The sequence below is a fragment of the Somniosus microcephalus genome, chromosome 12 (assembly GCF_052327205.1).
Source record: "Somniosus microcephalus isolate GS21.2 chromosome 12, FLI_Smic_1.0, whole genome shotgun sequence".
Classification (NCBI taxonomy): Eukaryota; Metazoa; Chordata; class Chondrichthyes; order Squaliformes; family Somniosidae; genus Somniosus; species Somniosus microcephalus.
In genome coordinates, this window is record NC_140998.1 from 105,352,354 (window position 1) to 105,368,797 (window position 16,444).

The 16,444-nt window shown below is 37.3% G+C and overlaps 1 protein-coding gene across 3 annotated transcripts in view; it reads right to left on the reverse strand.

Moving 5' to 3' along the window:
- npas3 (neuronal PAS domain protein 3) overlaps nucleotides 1-16,444 on the reverse strand; it is a 1,485,068-nt gene that overhangs the window by 172,740 nt on the left and 1,295,884 nt on the right. For all 3 annotated transcript variants that reach the window (XM_086003382.1, XM_086003381.1, XM_086003383.1), the window contains exon 6: nucleotides 8,457-8,631. In XM_086003382.1, the coding sequence (XP_085859508.1) occupies nucleotides 8,457-8,631 (175 nt within the window). The remainder of the gene's footprint in view (nucleotides 1-8,456; nucleotides 8,632-16,444) is intronic.

Below are 16,444 nucleotides of genomic sequence, written 5' to 3' on the forward strand. Positions count from 1 at the left end.
ATTCCCTTAATATTCAAAAATCTATCGATCTCTGTCTTGAATATACTCAACAACTGAGTCTCCACAGCCCTCTGGGGTAGAGAATTCCAAAGATTCACCACACTCTGAGTGAAGAAATTTCTCTTCATCTCAGTCCTAAATGGCCGACCCCTTATTCTGAGACTGTGACCCCTGGTTCTAGACTCCCTAGCCAGGGGAAACATCCTCCCTGCATCTACCCTGTCAAGCCCTGTAAGAATTTTGTATGTTTCAATGAGATCACCTCTCATTCTTCTAAACTCTAGAGAATATAGGCCTAGTCTACTCAATCTCTCCTCATAGGACAATCCCTCCATCCCAGGAACCAGTCTGGTGAACCTTCGTTGCACTCCCTCTATGGCAAGTATATCCTTCCTTAGGTAAGGGGACCAAAACTGTACACAATACTCCAGGTGTGGTCTCACCAGGGCCCTATATAATTGCAGCAAGACGTCTTTACTCTTATACTTAAATCCTCTTGTAATAAAGGCCAACATACCATTTGCTTTCCTAATTGCTTGCTGTACCTGCATGTTAACTTTCAGTGATTCGTGTACAAGGACACCCAGGTCCCTCTGAACACCAACATTTCCCAATCTCTCACCATTTAAAAAGTACTCTGCTTTTTTATTTTTCCTACCAAAGTGGCTAACTTCCCATTTCTCCACATTATATTCCATTTGCCATGTTCTTGCCCACTCACTTAGCCTGTCTATATCCACTTGAAGCCTCTTTACATCCTCCTCACAACTTACATTCCCACTCAGCTTTGTATCATCAGCAAACTTGGATATATTACATTTGGCCCCCTCATCCAAATCACTGATATAGATTGTGAATAGCTGAGGCCCAAGCACTGATCCTTGCGGTACCCCACTAGTTACAGCCTGCCAACCCGAAAATGACCCGTTTATTCCTACTCTCTGCTTTCTGTCCGTTAACCAATCCTCAACCCATGCTAGTATATTACCACCAATCCCATGAGCCCTAATTTTGTTTAATAACCTCTTGTGTGGCACCTTATCGAATGCCTTCTGAAAATCCAAATACACCACATCCACTGGTTCCCCCTTATCTATTCTGCTAGTTACAACCTCAAAGAACTCTAACAGATTTGACGAACACAATTTCCCTTTCATAAACCCATGTTGACTCTGCCCAATCCTATTATTATTTTCTAAGTGCCCTGTTACCACATCCTTAATAATAGATTCTAGCATTTTCCCTACTACTGATATTAGGCTAACTGGCCTGCAGTTCCCTGTTTTTCTCTCTCCCTCCTTTCTTAAATAATGGGGTTACATTTGCTACCCAAAATCCGCAGGAACCATTCTAGAATCTATGGAATTTTGGAAAATGACAATCAATGCATCCACTATCTCTATAGCCAACTCTTTCAAAACCCTAGGATGTAGGCCATCAGGTCCACGGGATTTATCGGCTTTCAGTCCCATTAATGTCTCCAATACTACTTTTTTACTAATACTAATATCTTTCAGTTCCTCATTCTCGCTGGACGCATGGTTGTCCACATTTTCCGGGAAGTTTTTTGCGTCTTCTTCCGTGAAGACACACACAAAGGGGGGAATTTTGCCTGCCCTGGGGAGGTGGGTTTGGAGGCGGGACTGCCAGGAAAATGGCAGAAACTGGGGGCGGGTACCCATCACACCCCCAACCCACCTCAGCGCCATCTTCCCAGGAGGCGGGTCCCGACCCGCGCTGGGAGCCACCTCCCCGTGGCGGGAAGGGGATTAGTGCCAATTAACTGCCTGTTAACAGGTAGTTAACGGGCAGTTTTTTGAGAATCTCTATTTTCAGCCCTGAAGTGTGGGCTTCCCGCAGGCTCCGAACCTCTCCAGGGTCAGCGAGGCGAGCTGTGGGGGTTGGAGGGGCCGAGATATCCGGTGTGCAGGTGAGTGATGAGTGTAAGTGTGGAGAGGTAAGTGTGTGAGGTGTGTGTAAAGTGTTTTAATAAGTTTTACTTACCTTTACTTCTTCCTGCAGGCTTGCTTCCTTCAGGTCTCGGGAGTCCCTCAGCTCACCGGCACAGAAAGCAGAATCGCCGCTGAACTGTCACAAACTGCAGCCTTCTGCTTTCTGCTCAGGAAGGCTTTCTAATTAAGTCTTGAGTAAAGACTCAACTTAGAAGACAGATTGTCAGTTTTTGACAGCTTCACAGAGCTGTCAAACGATGACAATTCATCTGTCAAAAACTTTTGACAGGTGAAACGTCACTCGCTGGCGTCACCTGTAACCGGCTTTCCCTTAATTGGCCCGCTGGGCGGGCTTAACAAGGTCAATCAAGGGAAAATAGCATGGGTTGGCCACAAGTCGATGGAGGCGGGACTAAAACCCGACAAGTGGGAGTCCCGCCTCCAAAAGCTCCTCACTGAGAAAATCCAGCCCAAATTTGTTTAATTTCTCTGCCATTTCCTTATTTCCCATTATAATTTCTCCTGTCTCAACCTGTAAGGGACCCACATTTACTTTCGCTAATCTTTTCCTTTTTACATACCTATAGAAGCTTTTATAGTCTGTTTTTATGTCTCTCGCTAGTTTACCCTCATATTATATTTTCCCTTTCTTTATTAATTTCTTGGTCCTCCTTTGCTGAATTCTAAAATCCTCCCAATCCTCAGGCTTACTACTCTTTTTGGCAGCATTATAAGCCTCTTTCTTTGATCTAACACTATCTTTAACTTCTCTTCTTAGCCACGGTTGGACCACTTTTCCTGTGAGATTTTTGTGCCTTAAAGGAATGTAATTTGTTGTAAATTATGTATTAATTCTTTAAATGCTAGCCATTCTCGTCCACTGTCATACCTTTTAATGTAGTGTCCCAATCTACCTTAGCCAACTCGCCCCTCATACCTACGTAGTTTGCTTTGTTTAGATTTAAGACCCTAGTTTCGTATTTAACTAAGTCACTTTCAAACTCAATATAAAATTCCAACATATTATGGTCACTCTTCCCTATAGTCCCCTTGACTACAAGGTTATTAATTAACCCTTTCTCATTGCACAATACTAGATCTAAAATAGCCTGTTCCCTAGTTGGTTCCTCAACATACTGATCTAGAAAACTATCTTGCATACATTCCATGAATTCGTCCTCCACACTATTACTGCAAATTTGGTTTGCCAAGTCTGTAGATTAAAGTCCCCCATGATTACTGTATTACCCGTGTTACATGCGTCTCTAATTTCCTGATTTATACTCTGCCCTACATTACAACTACTGTTTGCAGGCCTATAAACCCCCACCATTGTTTTCTGCCCCTTGCTGTTTCTTAGTTCCATCCAAACTGATTCGACTTCTTGATTTTCGGAACAAAGATCCTTTCTCTCTACTGTCTTTATCCCATCCTTTATTGTCAGGGCTACCCCTCCTCCTTTTCCATTTTGCCTATCCCTTCTAAAAGTTATGCATCCTGGAATATTTAGTTCCCAACCTTGGCCACTTTGCAACCATGTCTTCGTATGGCTATTAGATCAACCTGTTAATTTCTATCTGCACTATTAATTCATCTATTTTGTTTCGAATGCTTCGCGCATTCAGATATAGCGCCTTTAGTTTTGACTTATTTCTCTTTTTCCCTGATGTCACCTTAGTCAGTCTCTCTGTCCCTTCCTGACCAACTCTACTTATTTTTACCCAAAACTGTACTCTGCTCTAGAGCCTTGACATTTCTCTTGCTACTTTTAAATGTACTCTTTCCTGAATCCTTCCGCCACACCCCCTTCATTCGTTTAAAGCCCTGTCTACTGCCCTAGTTATTCAATTCGCCAGGACATTGGTCACAGCCCGGTTTATGTGGAGCCCGTCCCAACGGAACAGCTTCCTCTTTCCTCAGTACTGGTGCCAGTGCCCCATGAACTGAAACCCCTTCCTCCCACACCACTCTTTGAGCCACGCATTTAAACCTCTAATCTGTTTGTCCCTATGCCAATTTGCGCGTGGCTCAGGTAACAATCCAGAGATTATTACCTTTGAGGTTCTGCTTTTTAATTTGGATCCTAGCTCCTCAAACTCCCTCAGCAGAATCTCATTCCTAGTTCTACCTATGTCGTTGGTTCCTACGTGGACCACGACAACTGGATCCTCCTCCTCCCACTCCAAGTTCTTCTCCAGCCACGAGGAGATGTCTTTAGCCCTGACGACTTTATATTTGCAATCTTTGGGTGAAGGCTACTGCAAATGTACAACATTGGGAAGTTCAAAAATATCAACCAACCAGCCCATTGGTCTTGCCAATCTTTGAACAGCACTGTGGTATACCAAACAACACCAGGATTTTTATTCGGTATTTAAAACAATAACTTCTATTTTGAATATTCTTGCTTTTTATTTATTGCATTTCAACCAGGTTAAGAAATGTGTTGGGTTCCTTAAAGGTATATGTCTCAGATTCATCGCTGGTCATTATTTGCAAGAGTCCTTGATCTCAGCTGGATTTCCTGGGAAAACCAGGCATTTACCCTGAACATTTGGAAAGTGCATTTCATTTTTTGCCCTCCTTTTAAGTTTTTTTCACTCCTTAATAATTCCTGCTTGTTTTCTTGCTTGGATAGCTGTATGTGCTATGGGGGGAACTGTGTAGGGGGAAGCAGGAATTATTAAGGAGTGAAAAAAACTTAAAAGGAGGGCAAAAAATGAAATGCAATAAATAAAAAGCATGAATAATCAAAGCAGAAGTCTTGTTTTAAATACAAAATAAAAATACACCTCATTTTCCAAACATATCTGTCCCATTTATATTACATGACTGCCTTTGGAGCCACTGTTAAAATATAATGAGACAACATACCTCTCTGGAGTCAAGGACCAAAACCTCCTGAAGTGGTTTTGCTCCCTGACTCCAGAGGAAAAGTAACTATTTTATTACTGTCTTACTATCAGTTTCCAAATCTACCCGGTGGTGTAGATGGGGTTAATTCAGCATAATGGGTTCCAGATAAATATAAATAGGATACAATAAACTAGCACTGACTTCAAGTACACAGTCCTGGTGCAAAGTCCTCAAATGCAGGAAAAATATATTGCTGATAAACCAAAGGCAACTTCACAGAACAAGTGTGTAACATGGACAAAGTGAAATCTCTAATCAAACATGTTAGAAGTGAAATGAATGAGCCTGGCATGGCATGCATTTTTGGTTGAATATGGCATGTGGAATTAATGCATCAGATCAAAATGTCATAATTTCTAATTTCCCTTTTAGTTTGTTAGTTTTCTTCCCTGCATCAAGTCTTCCTATCTACACTCCATTCCCCATGTAGAAGAGTGAGGTGGAGGTCTGCTCCCAAGGCTTCGGTCAGCACTGCTCTGAAAAAATTCCAAGCAGGAGGTATGTAAGAATGACACAGATTGACTTGCTCTCTGATCTTAGCTCCTTTCTTTTGAGAATAACTCATCTCAGCTTGGCACCGACCCTCTGATGGTCCAGAGAATTTTAAAGTGTAATGGACTGCAAAATCATGACAGATAAATGAGCCAACTATCATAAGTATGGAGGATGCAAATTTCTCATGTTAATTGAACACTGACCAACTGGTAACTAGTGACATAAATAACACAGAAATGTGCAGATTCTGCAAACTAAAAAGCATTATACGCAAGATAAAATTGGTGCAAGTACCATCAGCATTTATCTATGTGTTATTGTCCTACAGACAGTATTATTCTAATCCCTATGTCCATTTCTTGTATCAAATATTATTTAAGTTGTACTTATTTTAAGATACAACATTTAATACATCAAAGAACAATATCTTAAAAATAATTATTTTGTGCCAAGTAAATAAATAGATCAAATGTTTTTAAGATTACACACAAGTGTTTCTCCTGCATTTGGGAACATTTAAATTATATAAAAGGATTTTCTAAAGATTAGCTAAAAAGCTATATTACAGTTCATCTAAGCAATTATTGGACAAAGAAATGTTATCACTTGTCTGTTTTGCATATATTAAACAAGAATCATTTAGGTTATAATACAATTTCATTGAAAAAAAAATGCTTGGTGCCTTCCATCCAGAGGCTGTAGGTCTTACAGCCATCACACAGGGCTATTGCTCATTCACGTCAAAACAGAATACTCTGCCTGTTGAAAGCATAACTCTTCCAAAATATGGCCTACTGTACATTGATACTTTAATTTTGGACCACAGAGCTAAAATATTCATTCGTGGTTACAAGAGGACCGTTTATTTTGTAAGAATTCCATTAGCTTAATAAATAGTGATAGGATATGTCTATAGCAATTACAAAGATACATTCTAGACACTAATATTTCAAAATTGCATTCAAAGACTTTTAAAAAAGCTTGTTAATCTAAAAATGTCCACGAGTGTTGATTCTGGTGGGTGGTGTTCAATTGATGCATACAAAAACATTTAATTATACGCAACCACCCATGAATAAACACCCACATGACACTCTGGCTAGATTTTAGAATTCCTCCTCCACCTTCTGCTGACTAGTATACAATAAGAGGTATGGAAAATCTCACAACTGCAATTTCAGGTTATGCAATGAAATATTAATATGGCATGGAACAGAATTAAATAATGAAATAGTTCCTAGAAAATGCACACAATTTAATTGACTTCATTTATGCTATGTGCTTGTTAAAGTAATGGCTGTTCAAGCAACAGTCAATGCCTGTGTACTCTACCTTGGAATTGAAGATAGGCTGATAGATTGAACGCTGATGCGGATATGTGTGCAGTCCTTTAATACACCAGCCTATCTTCAATTCCACAGTACAGTACACATGAAGGTCTACTGTTACTGTTTGATCATCACTTTATGAATATTGAAGAAACACACAATATCAATATGAAAAAAATTATATTACAATTAAACAGTTTCTTATTCCTGAGCCACAGCAATCTGAATACCAGGCAAGCTTTAAAATTGAGCAGTTTTAGCATTTATCATGTTTTTCATATTGGTCACAGTCAATTTATTGTTTTGTTAAAATAACGGCAATAACTTTAATGCATCTTTTATTAAAAGATTTTCATTTTTTTGATGCAAACAATTACTGCAGTAATGCAGTTGAGTCTGTCTGAGCATCTGGGAAGCAAACTTATATTGTAAAAAGCTGTTCTAACAGCCTTTTTTTCAAGGACAGATTTAATTGTTCAGACTTAATACCAAAAAGGAGATTTTAATGAACATCCTTAGGTCAAGCAGAAAGGTGCCTTAACAAAGGAATCATTGAACTTACACAGTTCGTGGGAGAGAAATGTAGCATCTATATCAACACACACACACGCACACTAGTATCCTTGACAACATATAGGTGAAGAATATCTAATAAATTCTGTCTAATGTACAGTACGCTTTAAGTTGGAGATAGACATCCCTGAGTGGCTTTGTGTTAGCAGTGCAGTACAAGAAAATGAATGCTGTATTAAATTTTCCATGCCTTCTTTAGTACAATAATGATTTCCCAAGTAAGCAAACAGATCTTAGACTCTTAATCAGACCTCTCATTAAATTCTCTACCTCCTTCTCCTGAGAAAATTCACATTTTAAACTGCTCCTGCTTTTGCTCATCCATTCTGGCCCATAAGAATATGAAATATCTACTTTAAAAAAGTACAAAAAGGACAAAACCACAAATGTGGAACTTCAATTAATTTAAAGCCCCAATCAGTAAAGAATAAATCCTTAGCAGATCTAATTACCAGAGCTCTCAGAAGACCTAGGCAGACCAGCCAATCTTCCTGCTGTTTGAACAGCTTGATGAACTAAGGGACTGATGGATATCAAATCATTTTGTTTAATTTATAAATGGATTTTCCCCTAATACTTAAATTATCATCAGTACAACACCATCAAAATGGGAACATCCTGAATGCAAAGTCTATAAGGAGTCTGGAAAGAATCCCAATGAGCAATGTTGCTTTGCTTCATTCCCCCATGATTCATCTAATTAAACAGTGAGGGGGGCAAGCCTGTATAAAATTACTGCACACATTGCTTTTGCAAATTCAAAGTTGTATCCCTAGCTGGTGCGCCGCAGGTAGCATAAAGATTGTACTTCAAAACAAAAACAAAAAGGACAACTAACAACATTTAAAAAATGACTATTCAAAAGGTACAGTGCTAAACATTAGTGTATCATATTACAAACAATATTTCAGTACAAAAAATGATGCACTCCAAATAATATCTGAATTTGCTAAAATGTTACCAATATAATTTTTATACTCTTAATTTAGACCAATTTATTTCCTACATTTTCTCAGTTAAATTATTGCACGCTTGCCCAATCAATTCTGAACATTTCAGCAGTAATATTATATGGAATCTTAACTATCGCTAGATCTATGTTTCCCTCTGGTCTTCACATCAGTAAATAGAGCTCAATCATTTCACAAAGGTCTTGCCCTCAACCTTGCCCTTTTCTGCTTGAAATTCCCACCTGGCTCAGGGGTCTCAGACTGTGAGGACGAAGATGCTGAGCTGGCTCCATCCTCTGCGGTACCCTGTGAGAGAATGCCTCGCCCTGGGGGAAGTTTCATGCCCAGCTGCTCTGCCATCTCCACATGGTCTCCAGGGTGGACATAATCAAACACACTGCTGCCTGTCAGTTCCACCTGAGGGGGCAGAAGTTAAAGTCTAACATCAGCATTCACTTTTCAATCAAATCCACAAATACTTAGAAAATAATGACTATTAGTTGCTACCTTAGAGTTGCTGATAATGTGATAGAAAATGCTTTGCTTACTGTATATTAAGCCAGAACTTTTGCAATCACAATCAGACTCTTTTTTAAAAATACATTTTTTAATACATTTTAAAATGTATTTTATTATACTAATAATATCCCAGAAACAAAGTTTAAAAGTATGGATTAATGAACAAGTTCTCCTTGGTTATCATAACTCCATGTAAATAATCCTCACAATTTATTTTCCATTCTTAAAATGATATGAACACAAACCTTATTAGTGCCTTTTATAGAGAGTAATAATTTAGGAGATTTAAATTAGTTTATTAAGAAGCATCATTCATCAGTGCAAATTAGTGGTGAGATTCCTCATTTAAGAGCACTGCATTCATTGGTTAACCAGATAAGCTATTTTCAAGTTCTGGTTGAAAGGCTTATCTTCAGTAACAACTTGTAAATTGTAACAGTTAGACAATTTTCAGACCATATGTAAATATATTAATTTAGTCCTTAACTTCATTTTTTAAAGTAAGTATATTGCTGCTATTTGATTGGTTACTGTAACATAGTTCTTGTGTTATAAACTTCCAATTTGATGAGTGCGGCAAACATTAATTTGACATCTTTGTATACATGTTTTTTAATATGAAAATCATTTTAGTAAACAGCCATTACATCATTTCTACAGTAAATAACCCATGAGACCAATGCCTGATAGTTTCTTCATTAATCTCCTTTTCTGCATCTGAATGGTAGACATATTCTTAAGATAGTGTTAGTCACAAAACATTTTTTTACAGAAATTATAAAATTAGAGTGGGTAAAAACTTCATGTCATATAATGTGACACATTTGTTATCAAGACTGAGGGTTATCAACCATTAGGGATTGCACAGTCATAGACAAGCCTTAAATTAACAATTGCCTAACTGAATAAACATAAATTGAAGTTAGCACAATATTTTTGCTCTTTAAATGTTAGAAATGCTATCAATTAGTGCCAATGAGATGACAAAGTTACTGAAAACAGTGCTTTAATTATGTCTTTTTTTTAAGGTTTGTTTAATATCTCTTCTGAAAAGTGCTTACGTGTGCTCGGTTATGGTTCTTTGGGTATTGGCATCCCTCAGATACTTCCTCAATGTGACCATTATGCATAGGTGAGACTGGATAGTGAGTATTAGTTGTGGGGGGGGGGGGGAAAGATATCACAACCAACCCCGAAGTTATTAAGATAGTGTACTGCACCCTCCCACCCAAATTGTGGTCATGTGCTAAGGCTAGTAGCAGTAAAGCCGTCACATTTGTTGTTGCGGTGTGCTCTGGTACATAAGAGGGCAGTGAGCATCTGAGCAGAAGCAGCTCGTATTTCCCCCCCCAATTTTCTTTCATGGTACTACCACTAGCAAATTGCTTTAGGTGAGACAGCTCCTTTAGTTCACTCTTTCTGCAGACCATTTTACAACCAAGCTAAAACTGTACTTATAACATTACATACTAGACACTTTCAAATTGAAAAGAAAGTGTTATTAAGGAACAGCTAATTTTATAATTATATATATTCCATTCCGCTTAAAAGTGACATCTAGTTTGACATTTATAGCAGAAATACATTGCACACTTATGCAATGAAGAATTTATAGTACAGGAGGTACCATCAGATTATTTTTTTTCTATTGCTTGCATGAACATAACTTGCAATTGTAGCAGTGTAGTTCTAGTAATATGTTGAAATTTTGAGATGATTTTAGGGTTTTCACACCATTGGAGGCTGTGGAACTAAGAAGGCAAGCCAAAGTGCAGATTATTAAAAAGAAGCAATTTGCATATGGGATTCTAATCTTCAGAAAAAAATATTTCCCTCCTTTTGTCACAACTAAGTACATAATTCAGGAGGAATAGCCACACGCTGTATGGAGTAAAGACGTATTTCTGTTTGTTAGTCAAAATGATCACCTCTATGCGCAACTTAGTTCTTCAATATTTTTGAAGTATAAAGAATCAAGATTCTTTGTATTTTTTGGTTGCTGTGAGGTGTTTACATATTGTCATGTTTATCCTGCAAAAAGTTAGATTGCCATTTTCCCCATAGCCTTGTACATTTTATTATAAAAGCTGAAACAATGATTATTCAAATTCCCAATTTCAGTACCTGTTTCGGTTTGTTAGTTGCACACACTCAATTTTATATTGATGCTTTACCCTTCACTATGCATCATTCTGACTAAGATTAGGTAGCCTGGTCCCAGGCATTGCCAATGCTACTGTGTAATCAGTGACTTTGTTAGATATCCACCAGTAGAATCAACCTTAGTAATCCTTTCCTCTCCCTCTCTCCCCACCTTTCCATAGGTAAGCACCTTGCCTTTGTGCTGTATCTCCTTGGCTTGTTTTGACTGAGGCTGGAAACATGTCATTTGGGAATCAAATCTGTGAACCTGCGTCTAGCCATTGTGTGGAGCTGGGCATTTGTACACCATGTGTATATTTTGGTTTGTTCATTTATTGAGCTCTGGTCTAATTTTACAAATTGATTTTGAGTCCTGTGAACCTCATGAAAACATCACACATAAATATATCTAACAATTATGAATCCCAGAAATGCACAAGGGTATGGAAAATCATGTTTATTATTAGATTTTGAAATATTAGAATCCAAAGTCTCTGATGCTTTATTTTTGTATCTGCAAAAAGGCATACAACACAGATTCCATGGAAGTAAATTTTCATCTTCACCGCTTGGGTAGTAATTTGGCGGAACAGATTGCCCGCCTGATTTTCATTCCATTGAAATCAGTGAAAATCAGGCGGATTCTACAACGGCCGGACAATCTGTTCCACCAGATTACCCTCAGAACTTGAGTGATTCATGGCTGCTTAAATATATTAGTACATGCTAACTAACTAACCCATTTGTGGTGATTATAGTTGTTGGAATCCGACATATAGGATGTTGAATTCACAGTAAATAGGCAGTGGCTGCCAGGTTACTGGAAGAGTTCTTGGCTTGGAGGATATTGAGGCAGAGTTGGGTGAATGTGTGTTGCAGATAGATAGTGGATGCCCATATCTGAAGGGATTCTTTGCCCACTATAGTAATTGTCAGATTTTCAAAACAGTCTTGGTAAGTTTTCAATGCTAACCATATTACTGTAGCATCACTGGCTCAATGAAAAATACTAGCAAATCTGTTGTTGGGAGCTTTATTGATCAGCTGGGGCCAAACTAAAAAACGAATTTTCATTATACAGCATACCCATGTGTGTGTCTTATTCAAGGGGTATCTGAGAAGTAATTTACGATCTTCAATTCTGTAGTTGTTAAACTCCAGGGTGCAATGAGAGCTATACATTACAAACAATCACTGTTGCCTATTTTAAAACTGCCATATTATCCCAGCCACAAAAATCTAACATATATGCACATGACAACTGCAGCATCAACAAGACATCTTTCAGCTTGATCCTTTATGGATTAGCCAATTCTTTTTCACGTCTCCCCAGTTTTGCAAATTGTGTTTTACCCCAGAGACTGCAATCCGCCAGAGTTTAACAGCAGAACCAAAACTGCCATCAGTTAGCTAAAAGCACAGAAAACTATCATTTTCACAAAACTAAGATAAGGTTAGGATTTCAGCATTGTCTAGCAAGATGCTACATTGAATTACCACAAAATCCTGTGTGTCTTTGGCTGATTTCAGTAACCAATAACACGAACAAGACAGAATAGTCCAAGAACAAAGACAAATATATTTGTGATTGTTTCGAAAGAAAGCATTTATTCCCCTGCTGTTGTTTGATGTCTATTTACTTTAACATAACAATACTTTGAAAAAAAATATATTGAACCCTCAGCTCTTTCAAGAAACTAGGGAAACATACAAGCATTTCTTTAATCTTGTATTAAAATTGTAATTATTTTTTTCTTTTTAAATTGCTTCTAGTTTTATATCAGACAAGAGAACTTACAGTAAATGATATAGTTTAAAATCATTTTATTTTAACTGATATATACATACAAAAATAAAGACATCAGGGAGAAAGGTGAATATAAGAACTTAAAGAAACATTAAAAGCTATAGCTGAAAATGTAGTTAAAGGGAGACAAATGAATTTGGAGATCAGATTAGCTGTAGATACTTAGTATTAGCAAGAAATTCTTTCAATACTAAAATATTAACAAGTCTGTTACAGAAGAACCCTAAAGGATGCAAACAGGGATGAAATAAATAATTGGCGTACAAGTTGGAGGATGTCATGTTAAAAGTGCATTTGGTCAATGTCCATAAAGTACTGCATCAGTTTCAATCAGAGACAAAGGAAACATTCAAGGATTGAATTATGAGAAACATCTGGAGAAGATGGGCTGTTCAGACTTGAGAAGAGGGGGCCTCATTAAGGCAGATATAATAGCAAATGGTATAAAAAGATATATCTGGAACACTATTTCAAGTTAAACCATGACAGTGGGACAAGCTGACACAGTTTCAAATTAACGAAAGGCAAATTTACGACTGATGGCGGTTTGATGATATTTAAATGGTGATCAACATATGGAATGTATTTCTAGGTAGAGTAGCAAAGGTAAAAAGCTTGGAATCATATAAGTTGCATGCCAGAATGGGGAGGAGCGGTAGGTTTTACTGGACAGGTGAGCTAAGATGGGTCAAATGAGCTTTCTCATCCGGATTTATCTGTGACCTTATGAGATTGGGACAGCGAAAGCCTGACTGCAAATTTTTATGTGAAAATGGCTCGAGTAATCTTGTTTAAAAATGGGAAAACAAGTCCAGATTCACCATTAACCATGCATCATCTTATACACACTCTTGTTTGTCAGCCCATATGGGCTATTATATTTTACATTTTATGGTACAACTGATGGAAATAGACAACTGCATTTAACTTTGTATACACATCATATTACATTCATTTGATTTACTTACTGAACAGATAGGCTCTTAAAAATATGAAAAAAAACTCAGAATAACTTTAAAGATGTAAAACATATCTGCGCATTGTCATTTCTATGAATACAAGATCTAAATGTATCGTGAAATCCTGAAGATAATGCTGAAAATGCCAAGTACTATCTTCTTTGAATCAAAATGCTCGTAAATTTAGTGGGAATGCATAAACAGCACAGACGACTATCAGAACAAAATTAAGATAACTGACAAGCACCTTGGACTGCAGAGTGTTCTTTCAAACATATAATCCATTGCAACCTTTCAAAATTCAGCTCTGTAGCACACATACGTAGCTGCCTGCTCTTTCCATTGTTCAATCAATTTAAACCATGTAGTGATTTCCTATGTACTGCAAAAGACAGAACACTGCAATATTCATTGCTGAACTGCAGCAAGAGGTTTACACAAATTTAATTCTGGACGTTAGAAAAGAGGCAGGGATTATTCTCTGTCATTGCTCAAAAACACTCAGCTATCTGGTTAGAACTTTGCATTGGAAATGAGTTTCATCAATCTGACTAGGGCAGGGTTAAAGCCCTTAGCAACATGCTTATTTTGTAGAAGGTCACTCAATAATAACTTCCTTTGCCCTCCAAGCTTATTAAGACTGACTGGCATATATTAATAAAAACACCTGATTTTCAGACCATAAAAGTCAGACACAGACTTATTTTAATTTTAATATTAAGAAAGGAACCCTTAATTAGCAGGGTTTCAAAATGTCAGCTTCTTCTATTAGCTGTTCTAGTCCATCAAAGCCATAATCCGGACTGTCAAATTTCATCACATGATAGACAGTTTTCTGGCTGCTTTTTTTTTTATATGGATCACGCTGACTGAAGCCATGTGATTCTGTAATCACATGCCTGAATATCTCCACACTAAAAATCTCTCTTTTAACCAGCCAAATGCTGAAATTTGTTATTGTTAGTCTGAGAGAGCAAACTGTGGACTTCTATACTATACATTGGTGTTTAAACCTACAATACGGAAAGCAGAGCTCAGCTGTGAAACTCCTGGCCGAACTTGATACAGTTGTTACGGAAGATCATTATTTAAACCCAACGACATGTCTAATGAGGCTATTTCTTTCATCTCTAGTTTTCAGCCTGAATTTATAACAGAGCAATTTTGATGAGCACACTTTGGCATCAAGACTTTTCTTGCTCATTTATAGTTGATACATTCTCCTGCTCCTCCTCTGCTTTAAAGATTCCAAGCTGCTGTCTCATTTATAACAGCAGCTGCGTAATAAAATGGATTGTTGATGCACTTGATCTCAGCTTACAGAAGCACTTAGTCAGTGTTACACACCATGATAAACCTGATAACGGGACGTATGGATCATACAGTATGTAGTGTGTCATTTGAGCATATGCTGAATTAAAGATAATGGCAATTTCCATTAAGGATTCAATTTAAATGCATTTTTAAACAGTTAAAGATGTTTTAAGTTCAGTTACTTGAGTGTTTTTTTAGATATGTGAAGTAAATCTAATGGCTTAGACTCAGAAAATGAGCTGTAGAGGAGCAGACACACTTCCATGTGTTACATTCAAGTCAGGTTTAATCTTGATGTTGCTGTACCTTCATTGTATAGAACTGAGAATGCAAGAAAATCAGGTATTACAAAATAATCAATTATACTTCCTTGAACACTGCAGAAAGATTCAAAATATTTAAACCTCGAGCTTGAGTCAGTCTGGGCCACAAAAGAGATTACTTTGAGACATATTTTACTTCTATTTTACTAGTTTTTCCATAATGGACTATGCTATTCTCAAATTATATTCTGTATATAAACATAAACAGATGAGACTGCATTTAGTGGTGCATTACTCCACATTATTAGTGAGTTATGAGGTCTTTCACACAATAGAAATAAACCCAGTCAATAATACTATGATACATCTTTTCATGCTATTTATGCAAAAAAGGTTTTAAATTGTTTTTTCAACTTTTCTGAGGTCTCATCATACTTGTGTTCGGAGTTGTCATGCCGATGAAAATGCACTATTGTTGTTACTTTGTGCTAATGATGCAACTGAGCACAGGGTTGCTCAACTTTGTTAAAATAGTCAATGGAACAATGTTTAAGTTATTGTAGAGCAGCATACAGTAGGTACTGTGAGCATTACCTTCTCACAGGTGAATTATCAGTTTTCCTTTGGAGTTAAAGAACAGCGTGATTTGTGAAATAACACCAACAAACATGTAATAATACGAAGTGTTACAAGAAAGGCTCGGAAATACTCATAAGGCAAATACTTTTGAAATAGTCTGAGAAAAAGGAAAGTGTTTTGATAGGGGATGGGATAAGAAGGCTTTCACAGTCCGCGAATCCTTCACTTAGATAGAACATGGAAAAGGAAGTATTTAGCCAAAAATATTCTCCTTTATGCACCTGGATGTGAAGAATAAATTACTGTTTCATTTTGTACATTTTCTTTGCAATTGACCCCTTTAGAAACAAAGCACTCATCTCATAATTTAAAGCACAAAAATGCCCAATCTTGTGTGCTCATAAATAGTGAAAACCATTCTGTTCTAATGTATTTCTAGTAATGTTATTTTGACACTTGACTGACAAAACTGCATTTTTTTCCCCATTTCTCCTCAAATACAACCTCCCTGGCTCATTTTCTGGATGCAATAAAGGCAGGTTGAGTTTATATGAAGCAATCAGGAATGTTTTACATAAGGAAAGGGACACATAAAAGTCAGTGTATGCAGCAAATTATGTACACCCTGAGTATAAATAGCAACCAAT